The sequence below is a fragment of the Entelurus aequoreus genome, linkage group LG06 (genome assembly GCF_033978785.1).
Source record: "Entelurus aequoreus isolate RoL-2023_Sb linkage group LG06, RoL_Eaeq_v1.1, whole genome shotgun sequence".
Taxonomy (NCBI): domain Eukaryota; kingdom Metazoa; phylum Chordata; class Actinopteri; order Syngnathiformes; family Syngnathidae; genus Entelurus; species Entelurus aequoreus.
In genome coordinates, this window is record NC_084736.1 from 55237304 (window position 1) to 55257356 (window position 20053).

Below are 20053 nucleotides of genomic sequence, written 5' to 3' on the forward strand. Positions count from 1 at the left end.
GTAATCACATACAGCCGTACACCTTCACACACGCACCACCTTGGCCAGATGGCCCCCCATAAAAAGCCACTTAAAGAGATGAGCGAAGTGATTAAGAGGCCTCAGGAAGAGAGGGAGGAATGAGAGAGTGATGGAGGAGGAGGAGTACCTGTGTGAAGGAGAGGTCCTAAACACTCCGATGCTTTTAGCTAAGTGCACACTCTGACTGGGAGGGGCGAGCAGAAGCAAAATGATGCTTGGATTTGAGACTTTCTATAAACTATAAAACACTTTGTCCTTGATACCCCTTTTATTGCCTTCAAATAGTTTAAGTGTGCAGAAGAAGAAAACACTAAATGAGCTTTGAGTATAATTTGTTTTCTAAACAGATACTTCTTATCTTATCTGGTCATTTACGTGACCTTGTTGTCTTCATTTATGATTCATTTCAATCTGAATTCTATGAAGACACAAGGACTTCTCCTTGGAGAGAAGGTCTCACACACACAGAGACCCATTCCGGTCTTTAATAATACTTGGGTAACACGCAAGGGTTATTCAATGACACCATACCGGCCCCCCGGAGTTCAGTTCAAAACTTGGGAGACCAACCTAAAACGCTCGGGTGCTACTTGAGGAACTTGGACCACTATGAGCACGTTGGCAGATCCTAGCAATGATATTTTAACACTGCTGGTCTTACGGCCGCGCATTACTCGACGCTGGGCACGCTCCTGTTGTTGCGGTGCGAGCGCAACCCGCTGCGCAGTCATGGTAAATGGGTTACTTAAATGTACTGTACTTAAATAAACTGAATAATGCTGTATAATAGACTGTATTTATATTATTCACATGTGAATAAAGCTGTATAATATACTGTATTTATATTATTCACATGTAAAAATACCTAAATGTTTATTGTCTATTATGAGCGAACTGTGGTGCTGAATTTCCCCCAGGGATCAATAAAGTACTTTCTATTCTATTCTATTATACTTGTATAGCGCTTTTCTACCTTCAAGGTACTCAAAGCGGTTTGACACTATTTCCACATTCACCCAATCACACACACATTCACACACTGATGGCGGGAGCTGCCATGAAAGGCCCTAACCACGACCCATCAGGAGCAAGGGTGAAGTGTCTTGCTCAAGGACACAACGGACGTGACGAAGTTGGTAGAAGGTGGTGATTGAACCAGGAACCCTCAGGTTGCTGGCACGGCCACGCTCTCAACCGCGCCACGCTGTCCCCAAGCAGTCCTCAGCGCGATCCGCTGAGCGGGCATCGGTGCACGCCCACGGGCGTCCCTCTCCTGCTGCAGCCGCACGAATCACGCAGCAATCTACACACCAGGCGCTGATGAGGCTCCACGCTTCTTAAGCCAGTGCAACCTGCGTTCCGGGGCCAGAACGTAGCCCCCTTTATGGTACAGTAAGCCTACACGTCTCTAGCTCTCTCCCTATGTGCATTCTCTCTCTCTGTGTTTCTCCTCCTCTGTGCTCATCGTCTTGTGTCCTGTGTTGTCATCCCGCAGCGTTTCTCCGTTTCCTGGTTTTGAGCTGTGTGTCTTGTCTCCCCGAATTCCCTCTGGTTCCCTGGTTGCCTTCCTGGATCTTGACCTCTCGCATGGACATGGACCTTGACGCCTCGCTCCTGCCTTTGACCTCTCCCCTGCCCACTGACTTCTGAGCTTGCCTTGCCCTCCCTGGACTTACGCATCGCGCTCAACACACACCTTCAACAACTGCTGGTAACAACACAACACATATTCACACCATACGTATCTTGATTTATTACACACGTAATTGTATTATATTAATAAATACGCCTAGAGCTAAACGACATCCCTGCCTCTGTGCCGTCTCCTTCTTCCCCTGTATCGTAACAGCTGGCTAACAGAGAACACTGGCGTCCAAACGTGTGATTTATTTACACTGGAAAACTCTTAAAAAGATTAAAACATATATATTTTTTTATTTAGTTATTTTTGCTTTTAATGAGCAAAAAATGTGTCAATGGAACAAGTCAAAGTTGTCTTGGTAAAATGTCTTGAAATTAATATTTAAGCTTTAAAAACGTAAGTGATCTTGAAATTAGCAATTCAAACTTATTAACTATACTTACTAGTTTTGTGTCTACAAACTTGTGATGCTCAAACATAGTTTTTTCCCCCTCAGAAGATCTATTGTCTAAAAACAAGTTCTTATGTCTCACTGAAAAATAACTATTTTTAGATTGTGACTTGTATCAAGTTGTTGTTTTTTTCCAGATATTTTGATTAGAAATTAGAAATATATACTTGGTGAGATTGTGAGTTTTTACAGCGTAACTGAGGCGTTCCTCAAGGCACCGCTTTAAGTCCCCTCTGTTTTGGCAGTTACACATGTTTTTCATAATGAGATGTATGTAACTAAGGTGTTTCTGTAGCTTGTTTACTTCAGATGCAATTCAACTATTAATGGTGTGCATCAGGGTTCCATTTTAGGTCCTCTCTTTTTCACCATTTGGGCTATTCAAGCTATTGCAAGCGACTAACACTTTTGCAGCAGAGTCTTAAGAACAATAGAGTGCTCTCATAGAGATGGTCTTTGAGCTTTATTTTGCAGAAGGTTCTTAAAAACAACCAAATAAATGGACCAAAATCAAATGCCAACTGTAGAGGACACTGGCTCTCTGGAATATACAAAATAGCCTTGTACAATATATCGGTACTATATAAAGTACCACGGTATTAATTAATTAAAAACGGTACTATATTGCTTCTGAAAACGTCATGTCGTGACATTGCTTGAAAAACGAGCAGACTGGCGCATATTCGGCAACGCATACGCACGGTGTACTTACAAGCAGACATACTGTGGAGACATTAGGAGAATGGACGTATTTTGGCATAAAAACAAACGATAAAGGTGAAGCTTGTCACACTGTAGCACCGCTCTGATAGAGGTGTTTTAAACATGGCTAGCTAGCGAGCGGCTAACGTCCATCCACAGTCTGCAGTGTTTTAGCTACTTCTAAATCACTAATCCTCGCCTCCATGGCGACAAATAAAGTGAGTTTCTTACAAGTATCATCCCTGCAGGACGAGGAATAGCTAAACATGTTCACTACACACTGTGAGAAGATACAATAGGTAACCGCTAAGCTCCTCAATGTAAACAAATGGGTGGATCTACACAGACATCGACTGTAATGATACCAAGTACAAGAGTCGATATTACAATGATTAGATCCATCCATCCATCCATCCATTTTCTACCGCTTATTCCTTTCGAGGATCAATATTTTTTATTACCTCAAATTCTTTTGTTATTTTTTTATTTTTCCTAAACTCAGGAAATATGTCCCTGGACACAGGAGAACTTTATGTATGACCAATGTATGATCCTGTAACTACTTGGTATTGCATTGATACTAGAATGTTTAGTATCACCCAAAACTAATGTAAAGTATCAAACAACAGAAGAATACGTGATTATTACATTTTAACAGAAGTGTAGATAGAACATGTTAAAACAGAAAATAAGAAGATATTAACGGTAAATGAACAAGTAGAGTAATAATCTTATTATATAATATCATATAATAATATAATGTAGACAAAATAATATATTGATAAATGACACAATATGTTACTGCATATGTCAGCAGACTAACTAGGAGCCTTTATTTGTTTACTTACTACTAAAAGACAAGTTGTCTAGTGTGTTCACAATTTTATTTAAGAACAAAATTGTTCTTTTATTGTAATAATAAACATATGTTTAATATATCATAAGATATTTAGTTAAAATAGAGCCAATAATGCCATTTTGTTTGTGGTGCCTTTTATTTGAAAAAATATCGGAATGTATCGAAATACATTTTGGCACAAGTTCCAAAGTATTGGTATTGGGACAACCCTAATACAAAATAAGACTAATAGTGAAGAGAGAAGTAGGCTTTCTGAAAAAGTGGCCCCCAAAACGACTTTGTTTAATATGGCTGACAGCAGCCTCAAGTAAGAATTGTGTTGTCTATGGTCCAGCTAGGAAAATATTAAATTTATAAATTCTCCTTCACAGAACTATATTTACCATGATAAGGCCCGGAACTAGTTAACAGCGATAAACCAGAGTTTACTGTGTAACTCTTGGCTACCAAAGTACTTTTGGCTGTGGGAGTGTGTGCATAAGAGACACAACCCACACCAATGCAGTTCATTTACGTTTATAATTAGAAATTAATGAAAAAATATGCTTCTACCAGTGCTGTTGTTTTTAGGTTAGAGTTTTTATCCAATCAGAATTCAGCTAGCTTATGTTGCCATGCTGTATGAAATCTGCCCCCCAAACCCCACCTCCCGAAATCGGAGGTCTCAAGGTTGGCAAGTATGGCTGTGTGGCACGCACAAAAGTGCTTTCATCAAATGCACTAGAGTCTGGAATCTTCCATCTCTCCCTAGCATGGCCCAAAACCAGTCAATCTTTGCTTCCTGAGGAAGATCTTCACTGCCAAGCACTTGGTAGTGCACTACTTCTTCCCGGAGGCTATCCAGGTCCAATCGCAGCTGCGGCTTGGAACTTACAAGCATATTTCTTCATCTTACTCGTCGTCGGCGTCGCCATAGCTGTATATTCCTCGTTCTTCTGCTTCGTCTCCTTGTTGTGTGTGCAGTTGTGCACTGCACTCTCTAAAAGCCGTAGATGTTATTGTTGTGATGTTATGTGCCAGGGAATATAAGAACTACACTACCCAGCATGCAACAGGAATGATGAGCATGCGTGGTAGCCCCGAAAAAAGTTGTTGTATGTGGCCATGCCGGCAGCTAGAATGTTGTTATGAGCACGCTTTATGAGTAAAAGTTTAGAACTCAGCCAACACGCCTCGTCTGCATTATTGAACAAATAGACAGACAACACAATTATCACATATGCATGTACAGCAGATGGCAGTATTGTCCTGTTTAAGAGTGTCACAACATTGCTGTTTACGGCAGACGAACTGCTTTACGGTAGACAAAAACGTGACTGCTGTTGTTGTGTGTTGTTACCGCGCTGGGAGGACGTTAATGAAACTGCCTAACAATAAACCCACATAAGAAACCAAGAACTCGCCCTCGATCATTCTACAGTTATAACGTGATTGGGAAGGCATGCTGTTTATATTGTGGGAAAGCGGACGTGAAAACAGGTCACGTCCGCATGGAGCTGGAGGGGGCGTGGCCTCCAGCTCGGCCTGAATTTCGGGAGATTTTCGGGAGAAATTTTGTCCCGGGAGGTTTTCGGGAGAGGCGCTGAATTTCGGGAGTCCCCCGGAAAATCCGGGAGGGTTGGCAAGTAAGCGTGCCACTCAGCAATGCATCATCAGAGAGGGTGTTCAGCATGGTTAGAAAAACAGTGACAGAGAATAGAACAAGGATGGACAATTCAACCCTTAACTCAGCAATGAGTAGATGAGTGTTATGTGTGTATATGTGTAAATAAATGAACACTGAAATTCAAGTATTTGTTTTATTTCTTTTATATATATATATATATATATATATATATATATATATATATATATATATATATATATATATATATATATATATATATATATACATATATATATATATATATATATATATATATATATATATATATATATATATATATATATATATATATATATATATATATATATATATATATATATATATATATATATATATATATATATATATATAAAATAAAATAAATATATATATAGCTAGAATTCACTGAAAGTCAAGTATTTCTTATATATGTATATATATATATATATATATATATATATATATATATATATATATATATATATATATATATATATATATATATATATATATATATATATATATATATATATATATATAAAAAAAAAATATATATATATATATATATGTATGAAATACTTCATCCATCCATCCATTTTCTACCGCTTATTCCCTTCAGGGTCGCGGGGGGCGCTGGAGCCTATCTCAGCTACAATCGGGCGAACTTGACTTGGTGAATTCTAGCTGTAAATATACTCCTCCCCTCTTAACCACGCCCCCAACCACGCCCCAATACCAACCACGCCCCCGCCCCGCCCCTGACCACGCCCTCCAAAGCCCCACCCCCACCTCCCGAAATCGGAGGTCTCAAGGTTGGCAAGTATGTACAACATAAACTTCAGTGATAGTCGTTTTATAAATACGTCCATTTATCCGTCACGACGACAGCGCTCGAAGCAATGCTAAATTGGCAATTATTTCTATGGGCTTTTGAATGGCGATACCGCTCAACTCAACTGAAACTATTAAAAAGGTCATGTTGATTGACAGCTGAATAAAAATTTAGCAGAAACAAACAATAAATGTAACAATGAGGAAATTAAAGTCATCAAAGTAGAACAAACAAACACCTGCAGAGCATGACGACCATAATCATACAGCCACCCCTTGTGGTCGGGGCCCTTAACAACCGAATGGTGTGTTTATGCCAGAGGTGTCAAACGTACGGCCCGCAAACAGGTTTTATCCGGCCCGCGGGATGAGTTTGCTAAGTATAAAAATTTGCCAACATTTTTGAATGAAAGAAACTGCTGTTTTAAATGTGTCCACTAGATGTCACAATAGTAATTCTTTGTATCTTTGTAGATTATGCTACATATGTAAAACAAAATAAACCACATGATGTTAGTGCATCAGTCGAGGAAAATGAGCAAACTACATGAATAACATCCTGTAGTTTGATTTTGATATTATTTTTTTTTATCTTGATGGATTGAAAATTAACACCAATGAGTTGACTGATTATTACATTATCATATAATTTATACAGAAATTAAAAATAACGACAAAGATAGAATACTATTAACCGCAACACGTAAGTAAATGGTAAATTAAATGGTAAATGGCTTATACTTGTATAGCGCTTGTCTACCTTCAAGGTACTCAAAGCGCTTTGACACTATTTCCAATTTCACCCATTCACACACACATTCACACACTGATGGCGGGAGCTGCCATGCAAGGCCCTAACCACGACCCATCAGGAGCAAGGGTGAAGTGTCTTGCTCAAGGACACAACGGACGTTACTAGGTTGGTAGAAGGTGGGGATTGAACCAGGAACCCTCAGGTTGCTGGCATGGCCACTCTCCCAACCTCGCCACACCATTCGCAAAGTGTAAAAAAACAACAACATTATGATGTGTCCATTTTCAGAATGTGCTTGTTCTATTTTTAAAGAAAGAAAACAATCTGAAATTGTCTTTATTTTTAAGTTATCATGCCGTGATTTTACCAGTTCGGCCCACTTGAGAGTAGATTTTTCTCCATGTGGCTCCCGATCTAAAATGAGTTTGACCCCCCTGGTTTATGCCCAGCACAACATAAACACAGATGGGAAATGTTAACTAATCAATACATCGACTCACCTGACCCATGGTAAATACACTATGGGCTGCACCTCAAACACACACTAAAGTGGGTCAGACAGCCAATAGCTATTGTCTGCAGAACGGCAGGTACACCTGCCGTGTTAGTGTATTTGTGTGTGTGTGCGTGTGTGTGCATGTGTATGACAGAAGGAGTTAGGACACCAGAGCAGACAGCATTAAATGTCATCCTGAGGGTGGGAAGCCCCATGTGGCCACTCCCCACTATAAGCAGCAGAGTGTCCCTTAGTAGCTCTGCTGTCCAATTACAATTCACCTCTTAATTGCAGACACAGATGAGGTAGCGGTGGTCTAGACAATTCATAGGACGCTTAGAAACAAGCTGAGAACTGTGATAGGGTCTCTGACAGCTTTGTTTAGTAAAAAACTGTGTAGAAAGTCTCCAATTTCTTATAACAGCGTCCCAATATTTTTGTGTATTACGTCCAACATACACAAAGAACAAAAAACAAGCTCTTCTATTAAATGTCCCCTGAAACATGACAAAATACACTGATTTTAATGCAAACCTATTCCATCCCTTTTGTACTGCAAGTACCAATTGTAATCATGGATGATCTTGCTCGCAGGCGCCAACATAAAGGTGAGGAAATGTGCATTAATTAGTGTCAAAATAACTAATGGGAAAAGTAATGAGCTATTATTGTGTAGCCGAGTGTTCTGGGTTCGCATATTCGGTGTACTTATATAAAATAATAAATGGGAGTCATGAGAGCAGGTCCGGTCTCCACCACTTCTTTAATGTCATTCCTCACACACCTCCTTCCACAACAACCTTTATAGACCTCTTACGTCACAGCCCTACGGCAATTCTGGAGGGACAACACTCCTCCTTACCCAACACACTCCGGTAACTTGGGACATCCTGAACAGTTTGTTACATACGCCCCCCCCCCCCCCCCCCCCCTCAATTAGAAACGTCCCCGTTTCGTCACAAACAAAATAGGTAACAAACAAGGGGAAATAGAGTACAGAAAAAAAACAAAAAACTTCACAATTTTCATGCACACAACAAATCAACAATATTTTTAACTGATCCACAAAGTATTGCATAGGCTAGCATCCTGGCCCCTCAAAACATGCAAACACTTTTAGATGCGAAGGAGGTCGCTCCAATCACCCCCTGCAAGATAGTTCGATTGTGACGCGCCATCATGCCATCAGCCTCGGGGTTATAGGCAGTGAAGGAATCAATAAAGTTCCATCTAGTGGTGCTGGCAGAGTCTCTGGAAGGGGCAACCACCCTGGGAACCCCCCTCCCCCCATGGGAACCTCTGGGCCACTCCAGAATGTCCATGACTACCCTCCGGAGGGGCCGACAAACCTGGGATACCCTCTGAACGTCTGGGCCACTCCAGAATGTCCATGACTACCCTCCGGAGGGGCCGACAAACCTGGGATACCCTCTGAATGTCTGGGCCACTCCAGAATGTCCATGACTACCCTCCGGAGGGGCCGACAAACCTGGGATACCCTCTGAACGTCTGGGCCACTCCAGAATGTCAATGACTACCCTCCGGAGGGGCCGACAAACCTGGGATACCCTCTGAACGTCTGGGCCACTCCAGAATGTCCATGACCACCCTCCTGAGGGGCAACAAATCTGGGACCCGCCCACAGGGACGTTAAGGGCACCTACGGGTTCGACACGCTCTGCACTGTTCACACCACCGACGGATGTCTCTCATCATGAAGGGCCAGTAGTAAGATTGCCGGGAACGCCTCCGTAACCAGCCGGCTCACATCCGCAGCAAACACCTCCAAGCTCTCCCCCGGAGCACGCACACGCGCTGATAGGCTGGACCCGAAGCGGTCCATCAATTGTCTCTGTCCAAAAGCTTCCCCCAGTCTCTCTTCAATGAGACGAGTCGGGAGACTTCTCACCAGCTCCTCATTGCAGCTGCAAACGGCTACTTCCAACTGCCTCGCACCAGTTGAGAAACTCTGGCTCCTGTCGCCGGTGAAAGGAGCGGTTAAAAAAAAAGTCAATTTTTGGCATTCATGCCGTGTGAATGTCTGTCAAACAGTGCCTTGTCAGGCTTAAAATGGTCGTCGTCACCACACCACGTGTCCGCAAAATAGCCAGGAAGCTAACTATACACGTGCAGCTAACTGGAAACTCACAAGTCCCGTGTAACACTTTCTTCTTCTTTTTTTTTTTTTCTCAACACAGCGGTTAAAATCCCACCGCTGCCACCAATGTAGCCGAGTGTTCTGGGTTCGCATATTCGGTGTACTTATATAAAATAATAAATGGGAGTCATGAGAGCAGGTCCGGTCTCCACCACTTCTTTAATGTCATTCCTCACACACCTCCTTCCACAACAACCTTTATAGACCTCTTACGTCACAACCCTACGGCAATTCTGGAGGGACAACACTCCTCCTTACCCAACACACTCCGGTAACTTGGGACATCCTGAACAGTTTGTTACAATTGTATTAACTCAACAGCCTGATAACAATGATTTGATGTATGGCGTCCTGGCGTTCAAACGTCACGTCTACGTACCACAAACGCACAGATGCTCCTCTGCGGCGAGTCCCACTCGAAGCAGCTGTTGATGTAGTAGCCGGCGTTGATGAGGAACATGATGCAGCGCCTCACTCTGTTGAAGTTGCGCAGCAGCAGCTGCAACGCAGACGGAGGGAATAGTGTTAAAAAGGTGAATAGGGGTTTGCAGTGCAGATACAAAAAGCATCCGAAAATAGAAAAACATGAAAACGAGAGGATAGCGTCAAAGATCGAAGAGGACTTAAAAGAGCACAGAGACGATGCAACAAGCTGCCACTTCAGCGGCACCATTTCTTCATACAGCTACAAACTAAAACCAGAAAATTAGCAATACGTAAAACATACAAATACACGCCTTTTAATTCAGTGGAACAAGCAGAGGACACTGGACAAACTGCTCGCCATCATGGACAATCCTGCCCACCCACTCCACCAGACAACTGAGCTCATACTCCAACAGGCTCCTTCAGCTTGGTTCCCACAGTGTTCCATCCAAGAAGTCCTTCATTCCGCACTCCATCCAGCTGTATAATCACTCGCCATGCAGCAATAGATGATATCTGTCTATTACCTGACACCTCTTATGTTAGCTACCTCTCTTTGTTTATAATGTATATTTTCTGCTGGATCTACTCTCTATTTTATGCTGCCCTTTTTTTTTACTGCAGCTGTTACATATACTGTAATATTCCATCCATCCATTTTCTACCGCTTGTCCCTTGCACATGATAATTGGGATGTGTTATATATTGTATACGTTTGTATATTATAAAAACATATAATTTAATATAATAATATATGAGTATATATTATATACTGTATATATAATATGTAAATATTACATATATGTTATCAGTGTTGGCACTAGGAATTTTCAAAATGGGGTCTCAGGGACCCCATCAAGTCATAAAAATGGAGTCCCACAGTAAATTTTTGGAGTCCCACTTTTTTGTAACCGTTTTGAAAACAAATGATAAATGTATGCATTATCCTGTTATATCTCGCATTCTATATTGTGTTTTGGAAAAAGGTTGTCATAAACGTTACTTAATTCATTAAACAAATAACACAAAAGAAAACACATTTTTATGCACATGTACATTTATTCAGTTATAAATATACATTCACTTCTTCTTTCCTTCATGGATCTAAACTTTACCGCAGCCGGTATTTTAACACTGGTTATATTTTATATTGCTACTATGGTACATTTTTAGTCTGCTTTATACCTGCATTATCCTTTCCATCCTTTGTAACTGAGCTACTGTGTGGAACAATTTCCATTGTGGATCAATAAATTTTGTCTAAGAGTAAGTCTAAGTCTTAGCATGGAGTCTTGTAGAGACCCCAGCTCTAAATTGTGGCCATAAGCAGAATTGTATTTTGAAGCCCCACATTACACGTTTTTTCATCTATGTGAAATTATTTGTATACTTTTCCCAATCAAACTTAGAGGGGAATATTGTTTTTATTTAGTGAAAATGTTAATATAATAAAAACAAAGTTGCATTAGTGTCCACATTGGAAGGGAACATCATAGAAGTGGTGCATATATATAAATAACTTGGTGTTGTCATTGATGACTCTCTCAATGTTAAACCTCTTATTGATCAACTTGTGAAGAACTAAATCTTAAATTGGGGTTTTTCTTCCATAATAAGAGATGTTTTTCTTTTGGTGTAAAAAAGCACCTTGTCTCTGCCCACATTTTTATCTGTGCTAGATTATGGTGATCTTTTGTAAATTAATTCTCCTGGTTCCTGTCTTCAGATGGTGGACTGTGTTTACCATGCTTCTTTCAGGTCCATCACAAGCTGTAGACACCACTGGGACTTGTACTCTGGTGGGATGGCCTTCTCTGGCCACTCGGAGACAGTGTCATTGGTACACTTTTATTTACAAGGCTCTTCTGGGACTATTGCCTGATTACATTTGTGCATTGATTTCACAGAGAAGTACAAACTCTTATGTTCTGTGTCCTTTTTGCTCGCACTGAGCTGGGGAAAAAAGCTTTTGTCTATGAAGTTCCTTGTGTTTGGAACATGTTACAAAGAGACTGGAAAACGACTGATTTTTTTAATCTTTAAATGCTTTTAAATCTAAACTGACAGCATTTGAAGGAGCCTCAGTTATCTGTAACTGTTTTACTTGATGTCTATCCTGTCATTTTATGTGTAATTTTGCTGCCTCTTGGCCTGGACTCCCTTGAAAAAGAGGTTTTAATCTCAATGGGATTGTTCCTGGTTAAATAAAGGTTAAACAAATAAAAACAAATGTGTTAGTGCAAGGCACGTCTCCAGGTGGGCCGAGATTTGTTACCAGTACAGTCAAACTTCGATTTAGGAACCCCCGCTATTTGCGAAGTTTTTGATTTTCAACTTTTAAATCGAGTGTGCGAACCACGTCGCTTTATTCATTCATTGTGTTTACCGGTTGCAGGCAAACATCAGGGCGCAGCATCATGGTCCTCCACGTGACTTACTGCACATTGTGGTAAATTACTAGCCAGTCACTACTGCTACTTCAGCCTGTGTGCTTTTATTTCCTGGGTTTTTTCCCCTTTCGATAAGTTCTGACCATGTTGCTAACTCAATTAGCAGTCACAAAAATGCAACAGACCAGCATGGAAAGGAGGAGAGAATCGCTGTGGAGTTAAAAAAAATAAAAATAAAAGACTATTTGCGAGGAGTACGTCCATGATGCTGGCGAATATGGAAGAATTGTACCAAAGCAAGTTTTAATTGTGGTGACACCAGACTTTTCTTGAAAAAGATCAGCATCACAAGAGCACACACACACACACACACACACACACACACACACACACACACACACACACACACACACACACACACACACACACACACACACACACACACACACACACACACACACACACACACACACACACCTCTATGTTATGCCTTGGCGAGAATGAGGACTCAGGTGCAGAAGGGGGACAATTGACACAGGCTTTATTTAAACAGATTTCTTTGAAATCTCTTTGAACAGAGTGATTAAAACAAAGCGGCTACAAAATCTAGCTTTGATACATTAGTAACAAAAGACATATAGGCATAAGGCCATAAACGGAAAATCACTCCATAGGGAGGAAAAGGCAACAGCAAACTAACACACGAATCTAATAACAAAAAAAAACAACAACCTATGATTAGCTACAAAAAGGTAACTTACTCATGCAGAGGAGACAAGAAACTATAAACAGAAAGTAAGCTATAAAGAGCTGAGATAACTACAAACTAAAGTGCTCCAAGAGGAGGAAAAAAGGAAGGCAAGGCACTATGAAATAACACACAAAAAGAACTTGACCAAAAACTTTAGCAAACGAAAATCAGTCTTTCTCAGAGGAAACAAAGAAATCAATAAATAAGGCAAGGCAATACTTAGCAACTTGGTTCGAGACTGTGGACGAATGCTGGAGGTACGTGACGAGACGATATACTCTGGCAACAAGACAGGGGAAGACGAGGACTATATACACATGAGGGAGGGTGACAGAGGTGGGCACAATCAGGCAATCAGGAGAGACATCAGACCAGTGACACAGGAGGAAGGGCAAGTGGCCTGAAACGAGAGGAGGATTAGAATTTTCAAAATAAAACAGGAAGTGTGCCAGACAACCCCAAAACAGGACTTCCCTCACCACGGTGTGACAGTACCCCCCCCCCCCCCCCCCCCCCCCCCCTCTATGGCCGACTCCGGACGGCCCAGACTGTTCAGGGTGGTCTCTGTAGAAGTCCCTGATGAGAGTGGGTCGACAATGTGGCGGGAAGGAACCCACTGTCTCTCTTCAGGTCCGTATCCTTCCCAATCCACCAGGAATTGTCTGCCCCGACCCCGGTTGCGCACTGCCAACAAGCGTTTAACTTTGTATACTGGTCCACCTTCAATTACTTCGGGTGGTGGAGGGGACGTGGTGGCTGGGACCATGGTGCTTTCTTTGGCTGGTTTGACCTGACTGACGTGGAAGGTGGGATGGACGCGGAGGGATCGGGGCAGACGAAGCCGAACCGCTGCAGGTCCGACGAGCTTGGTAATTGGGAATGGACCTACAAAGCGTGGTGCCAGTTTCCTTGATGTGACCTTGAGATGTAAGTTCTTGCTGAAAGCCAGACTCTCTGACCGGGTTCGTACGCAGGCGCAGGTCGTCTCTTGCGGTCTGCCGCTCTCTTCATCCGATCTTGTTGTCTGGTCAATACTTGACGGGCGGCTGCCCAAATGCGGCGACAACGTCGGACCATGGCATGGGCGGAGGGGACCGACACTTCTGGACTCATTCTCTGGAAAGAGAGGGGGCTGGTACCCTAAGGCACAATGAAAGGGAGAGAGGCCGGTGGCTGATGTAGGCAGCGAATTGTGCGCATACTCTACCCAGACCAGGTGTTTGCTCCATGTGGAGGGGTTCTGGCAGACCAAGCACCGGAGGCCGGTTTCCAGCTGCTGGTTAAGTCGTTAGGTCTGGCCGTTGGCTTCTGGATGATATCCTGATGTCAGGCTGGCCTTGGCTCCAATTAGTCGGCAGAACTCCCCCCAGAACCGTGATACAAACTGTGGTCCCCGGTCTGAAACAATGTCTTTGGGAAATCCATGAACTCGGAATACCTTAGTCATCATAGTCTCTGCCGTCTCTTTGGCGGATGGTAATTTAGGCATAGCAATGAATCTGACCATTTTGGAGAATCTGTCGACCACAGTGAGGACGGTGGTGCTACCTTGTGAGACCGGGAGGCCTGTAATGAAGTCCATCGAGATGTCTGACCACGGTCTGGAGGGAATGGGGAGCGGCTGGAGAAGTCCCATGCGAGACCTGGAAGACATCTTGTTCCTGGCACAGACCGAACAGGCCTCTACGTACTCCCGGACCTCTGTCTCCATGGCTGGCCACCAGAACCGCCGGGAGATCACAAACATGGTTCTTTTAACTCCCGGATGGCACGAAAGCCGCGAGGTGTGAGCCCAATGAATCACCCGGGGACGCAGCTCAGTGGGGACAAACAATCGATTAACAGGACATCTCCTAGGTGGCGGGGGCCACACCGTTAGCTTGCTTTACCTCTGTTTCTATTGGCCAAGTTACCGCTCCTACCACACAGTTCAGTGGAAGGATAGTCTCAGGTTGCTTGGCCTCAAGCTCGGGGTCGAATAATCGTGACAAGGCGTCTGGCTTGACGTTGCGGGACCCCGGCCTGTAGGAGAGCGAGAAGGAAAAGCGATTAAAAAAAAGCGCCCACCTGGCCTGGCGAGAGTTGAGTCTCTTAGCCTTCTTTATGTATTCCAGGTTCTTGTGATCTGTCCAGACGATGAATGGGTGTTCGGCCCCCTCGAGCCAATGCCTCCATTCCTCCAAGGCGAGCTTCACCGCCAGCAACTCACGATTGCCGACATCATAGTTTCTTTCAGCTTTGGACAGCCCGCCGCGACAGAAAGGCACATGGATGCATCTTGCCGTCCTGTTGAGAACGTTGAGACAGGACCGCTCCCACTTCTTCATTAGAAGCGTCCACCTCCACGACGAACTGGCGCTGCGGGTCCGGAATGGTGAGGATGGGCGCTGAGGTGAAGCGGAGTTTGAGTGTCTGGAAGGCCCTCTCTGCCTCCGGAGACCAGTGGAACCGCACCTGGGGAGAGGTAAGAGCATGGAGAGGAGCAGCTATTGCGCTGAAGCTTCTGACAAACCGCCTGTAAAAGTTAGCAAAACCCAAGAATTGCTGAACCTTCTTGCGGTTGTCAGATGTAGGCCAATCGGCCACAGCGCTAACTTTAGTCGGATCCATCTGCACTCTTCCAGGAGCTACAATGAAGCCCAGGAAGGAGACAGTGTCGGCATGAAAAACACTCTTTTCAGCTTTAACATACAAGTCATTGTCCAAAAGTCTCTCTAAAACCTGGGTTACGTGGACTTGGTGAGTGTCACTGTCAGGAGAATAAATCAATATATCGTCAAGGTAGACGTACACAAAATGTCCAGGAAGTCTCTTAGAACTTCATTGATCATTGCTTGGAACACGGCGGGGGCATTGGTGAGTCCGAAGGGCATGACCCTGTATTCATAGTGGCCGCTGGGTGTGTTGAATCCAGTCTTCCACTCGTCTCCCTCTCTAATTCGGACCAGATGGTAAGCGTTGCGTAGATCCAGTTTGGTGAATATTTTGGCCTGTTGGAGTTGGTCGAAGACAGAAGACATGAGGGGAAGAGGGTAACGGTTCTTAATAGTAATGTCATTGAGTGGGCTGTAATCAATGCAGGGTCTTAACGACCCGTCTTTCTTCTTCACAAAGAAGAACCCTGCTCCTGCTGGCGATGACGACGGGCGGATCAAGCCAGCTTTCAGTGATGCAGAGATGTATTCATTCATGGCTGCCCTTTCTGGACCAGAGACAGAGTACAGGCGCCCCTTGGGAATAGTGGCCCCGGGCAGTAAATCAATGGCACAGTCGTAGGAACGGTGGGGTGGAAGTGACAGAGCCTTAGTCTTGCTAAAAACTTGTCGTAGGTGGTGGTAACAGGAGGGAACAGAATTCAGGTCCGGAAATTCTGAGTCTGTGGCAGGATTGGCAGAAAAAAGATTAATTTCCTTGACATTTTTCTTTTGGACAGTAGAAAAACTACATTTCTGGGTACATTCCCTTCCCCATCTTCCCTGTTTTCAGTCAACACGAGGGTTATGCTGGTACAGCCATGGATACCCCAAAATTAGTGAATGAGAGGGAGAAATAATCAGGTATGGACAAATTTGTTCCTGATGGCCGTCTATGTTCATTTGGAAAGGTTCACTGATGTGTGTGATGGTGAAAAGCTCCTTACCATTTAGAGACCTGGCCCTAATGGGTTTAGCTAGTGGTTCTGACTTGAGTCCTAGTCTCCTAGCTAAACCCCAGTCCATCAGACTCTCATCTGCCCCAGAGTCTATTAGCGCCTCTAGAATTGTGGTCGTGTGATGGGTTATCGTGATCTTGGTAAGAATACGTGGCATCTGAGGAACAGCCGAAACGTGACTCACCGCCTGGGGTCCCTTGGTTGGACACGAAACGACAAGATGGCCACCCTCTCCACAGTAAAAACATCTTCCCTCCATCAGCCGCTTGCGTCGCTCCTCTGTGGTCAGTCGGCTCTCCCCAGCTGCATGGGTTCCTCCTCCTGATTTGTGCGTAGGTGAGGAAGTAGCTCCGGAGGTGGGCGCCGAGTCGTCGACCAGCTAGGTGCGAAAGGACGGGTGGTTCTCCCTGCAGCTTCCGATCCTCCTCCTCGCTGTCGTTTGAGCTGGGGCTAGTCGGTTGTTCGTCCTGATAGCGAGCGCGATGACGGCATCTAGGTTATCGGGTAGGTCCAGGGGAATGAGGAGGTCCTGTATGGAAGCTCCGAGCCCCTTAAGAAAAACATCATAGAGCGCCATGTCGTCCCACCCACTTTCAGCTGCCAGCGTGCGGAAGCGGATGGCGTAGTCGCACACGGAGCCGCTGCCCTGCTTTATGCTGCTTAGCTCTTGTGCCTTTTCTCTGCTGGAGGGACACCGGGTCAAAAGTTCTTGTTAGAGCAGCTTAAAAGTCTTTAAATGAGTGGCAGAGTGACGAGTTCCGCCCCCATTCGGCAGAAGCCCACGCCTTGGCTCTATCCGTAAGATGGGAAATCATGAAAGCAGTCTTGGAGCGGTCAGTGGGAAATGCATGGGGCATCAGTTCATAATGAATAGCGCAGTCAATCAAAAAGGTTTTGCACAAACCGGGAGCGCCAGCGTATGGCGCCGGAGGAGCCAGCTTGCATCCGGCTCCGGGAGGAGGTGAAGACAGGGTGGAGCAGCGGGTGGCGTGGGGGGCTGGGACGCCGGAATCGGTCGAGCAAGCTGCTCAAGTAGTCCTTGTAGCTGGGAGGACAGGTGACCCATGTTTGCTGCCATCGCCGTCTGAAACTCCTCCTGTCGGGCGAGCCGTGATTCCTGGTGTGCAGAACTTCCGTCAGTTGTTTAGCCTCTGCTGAGTCCATACTGGCCAGAGTATACTGTTATGCCTTGGCGAGAATGAGGACTCAGGTGCAGAAGGGGGACAATTGACACAGGCTTTATTTAAACAGGTTTCTTTGAAATCTCTTTGAACAGAGTGATTAAAACAAAGCGGCTACAAAATCTAGCTTTGATACATTAGTAACAAAAGACATATAGGCATAAGGCCATAAACGGAAAATCACTCCATAGGGAGGAAAAGGCAACAGCAAACTAACACACGAATCTAATAACAAAAAAAAACAACAACCTATGATTAGCTACAAAAAGGTAACTTACTCATGCAGAGGAGACAAGAAACTATAAACAGAAAGTAAGCTATAAAGAGCTGAGATAACTACAAACTAAAGCGCTCCAAGAGGAGGAAAAAAGGAAGGCAAGGCACTATGAAATAACACACAAAAAGAACTTTACCAAAAACTTCAGCAAACGAAAATCACTCTTTCTCAGAGGAAACAAAGAAATCAATAAATAAGGCAAGGCAATATTTAGCAACTTGGTTCGAGACTGTGGACGAATGCTGGAGGTACGTGACGAGACGATATACTCTGGCAACAAGACAGGGGAAGACGAGGACTATATACACATGAGGGAGGGTGACAAGGTGGCACAATCAGGCAATCAGGAGAGACATCAGACCAGTGACACAGGAGGAAGGGCAAGTGGCCTGAAACGAGAGGAGGATTAGAATTTTCAAAATAAAACAGGAAGTGTGCCAGACAACCCCAAAACAGGACTTCCCTCACCACGGTGTGACACTCTACCTCTGTCTGCTGCTTTCTCTTCAGCTCCTTGCCGATGTTAATGTGGGTGGGCTTTACTTTTTTAAATGTTTATTATTGTGGGAAAATGATTGTTAAAGTTAAGGATTTTTGTGATTTCTGATCGTTTGTGAGGACACCAATGTGACTTCTGTGTGTGTGCGCGTTGGCAGGTTGTTTGGTTGTGGTTGTTTGGTTTGTTCAGTTTTTTTTTGTTATGTTTGTTTGATATGCAGTCCTGTATAGCACTTTATATTGTGTTCAAAGTGTACAAACTTTCACTAAAACAAGGCTGCAACCCTTTATTCATAATTACATTGTTTATTGTGGAAAAAATTTGCTTAACTATACGAACATTTCTATTTATGAACCCTGTTCAAGAACCAATTAGGTTCATGAATGAGGTTCCACTGTATGTTTATTGTCTATTTACCAGCTCTGTACTAAATAAATGAGAATATTTGCTTAATTTTTACATTATATTCTTATCAGTGACAGAGCAGGAAGGGACTAGGAATACATTAGCGCTTATTCACTCAAAATGGGCCCTGAGAGATTCACATAAAATAGTGTGTTTTTTTTTTAGACACCCTAATTACAAAATGTAAACATGGTAGTTGAGTAAGTCTTATTGCCAACCACAATGGGTCTAATCTACAAAGATCCCAAATAACAAACTACTGTATTTAAACTGTCCAAATTATTGATATAATTATTGATTTACATAGTGAATCCCAATATCTACATATTTAAACTACATTTAACCAGTGTGGGTTGCATTGGAAGCAGAGGGGTAAAGTTTCTTGCTGAAGGACACAATGGCAGTGACTAGGATGTCGAAAGCGGGAATCAAACCTGGAACCCTCAAGTTGCTGGCACGCCTCCCCATTGTACGTATTATTAGTGGCCGTGTTGTGGGTGATCTACTAAGACTGTGTGTATAACTGATAAGTAGGGATGATGTTTGATGAGAAATTATCGAGTTCGAGCCTATTATCAAATCCTCTTATCGAACCGATTCCTTATCGATTCTCTTATCGAGTCCAGATAGTTTGTTGTATATGGAAAAAAACACACAATATTTGGTTTAACAAATCACTTCACATTCTCTACTGCTCGCTACTATAGTATTACCATATCTGAGTTATTGTGCAGAAATGTGGGGAAATAACTACAAATGTGCGCTACATTCATTAACCGTGTTACCAAAAAAATGTGTTAAACTGATACATAATGTTGGATATAGAGAACATACAAACACTTTATTTATTGAGTCAAAAATATTAAAGTTCGATGATTTGGTAAAATTGCAAACAGTTAAAAGGATGTGGAAT

The 20053-nt window shown here is 43.3% G+C and overlaps 1 protein-coding gene across 6 annotated transcripts in view; it reads right to left on the bottom strand.

Moving 5' to 3' along the window:
• mctp1a (multiple C2 domains, transmembrane 1a) overlaps positions 1 to 20053 on the bottom strand; it is a 494888-nt gene that overhangs the window by 144622 nt on the left and 330213 nt on the right. For all 6 annotated transcript variants that reach the window (XM_062050987.1, XM_062050984.1, XM_062050988.1 and 3 more), the window contains one exon: positions 9939 to 10058. In XM_062050987.1, coding sequence (XP_061906971.1) covers positions 9939 to 10058 — 120 coding nt within the window. The remainder of the gene's footprint in view (positions 1 to 9938; positions 10059 to 20053) is intronic.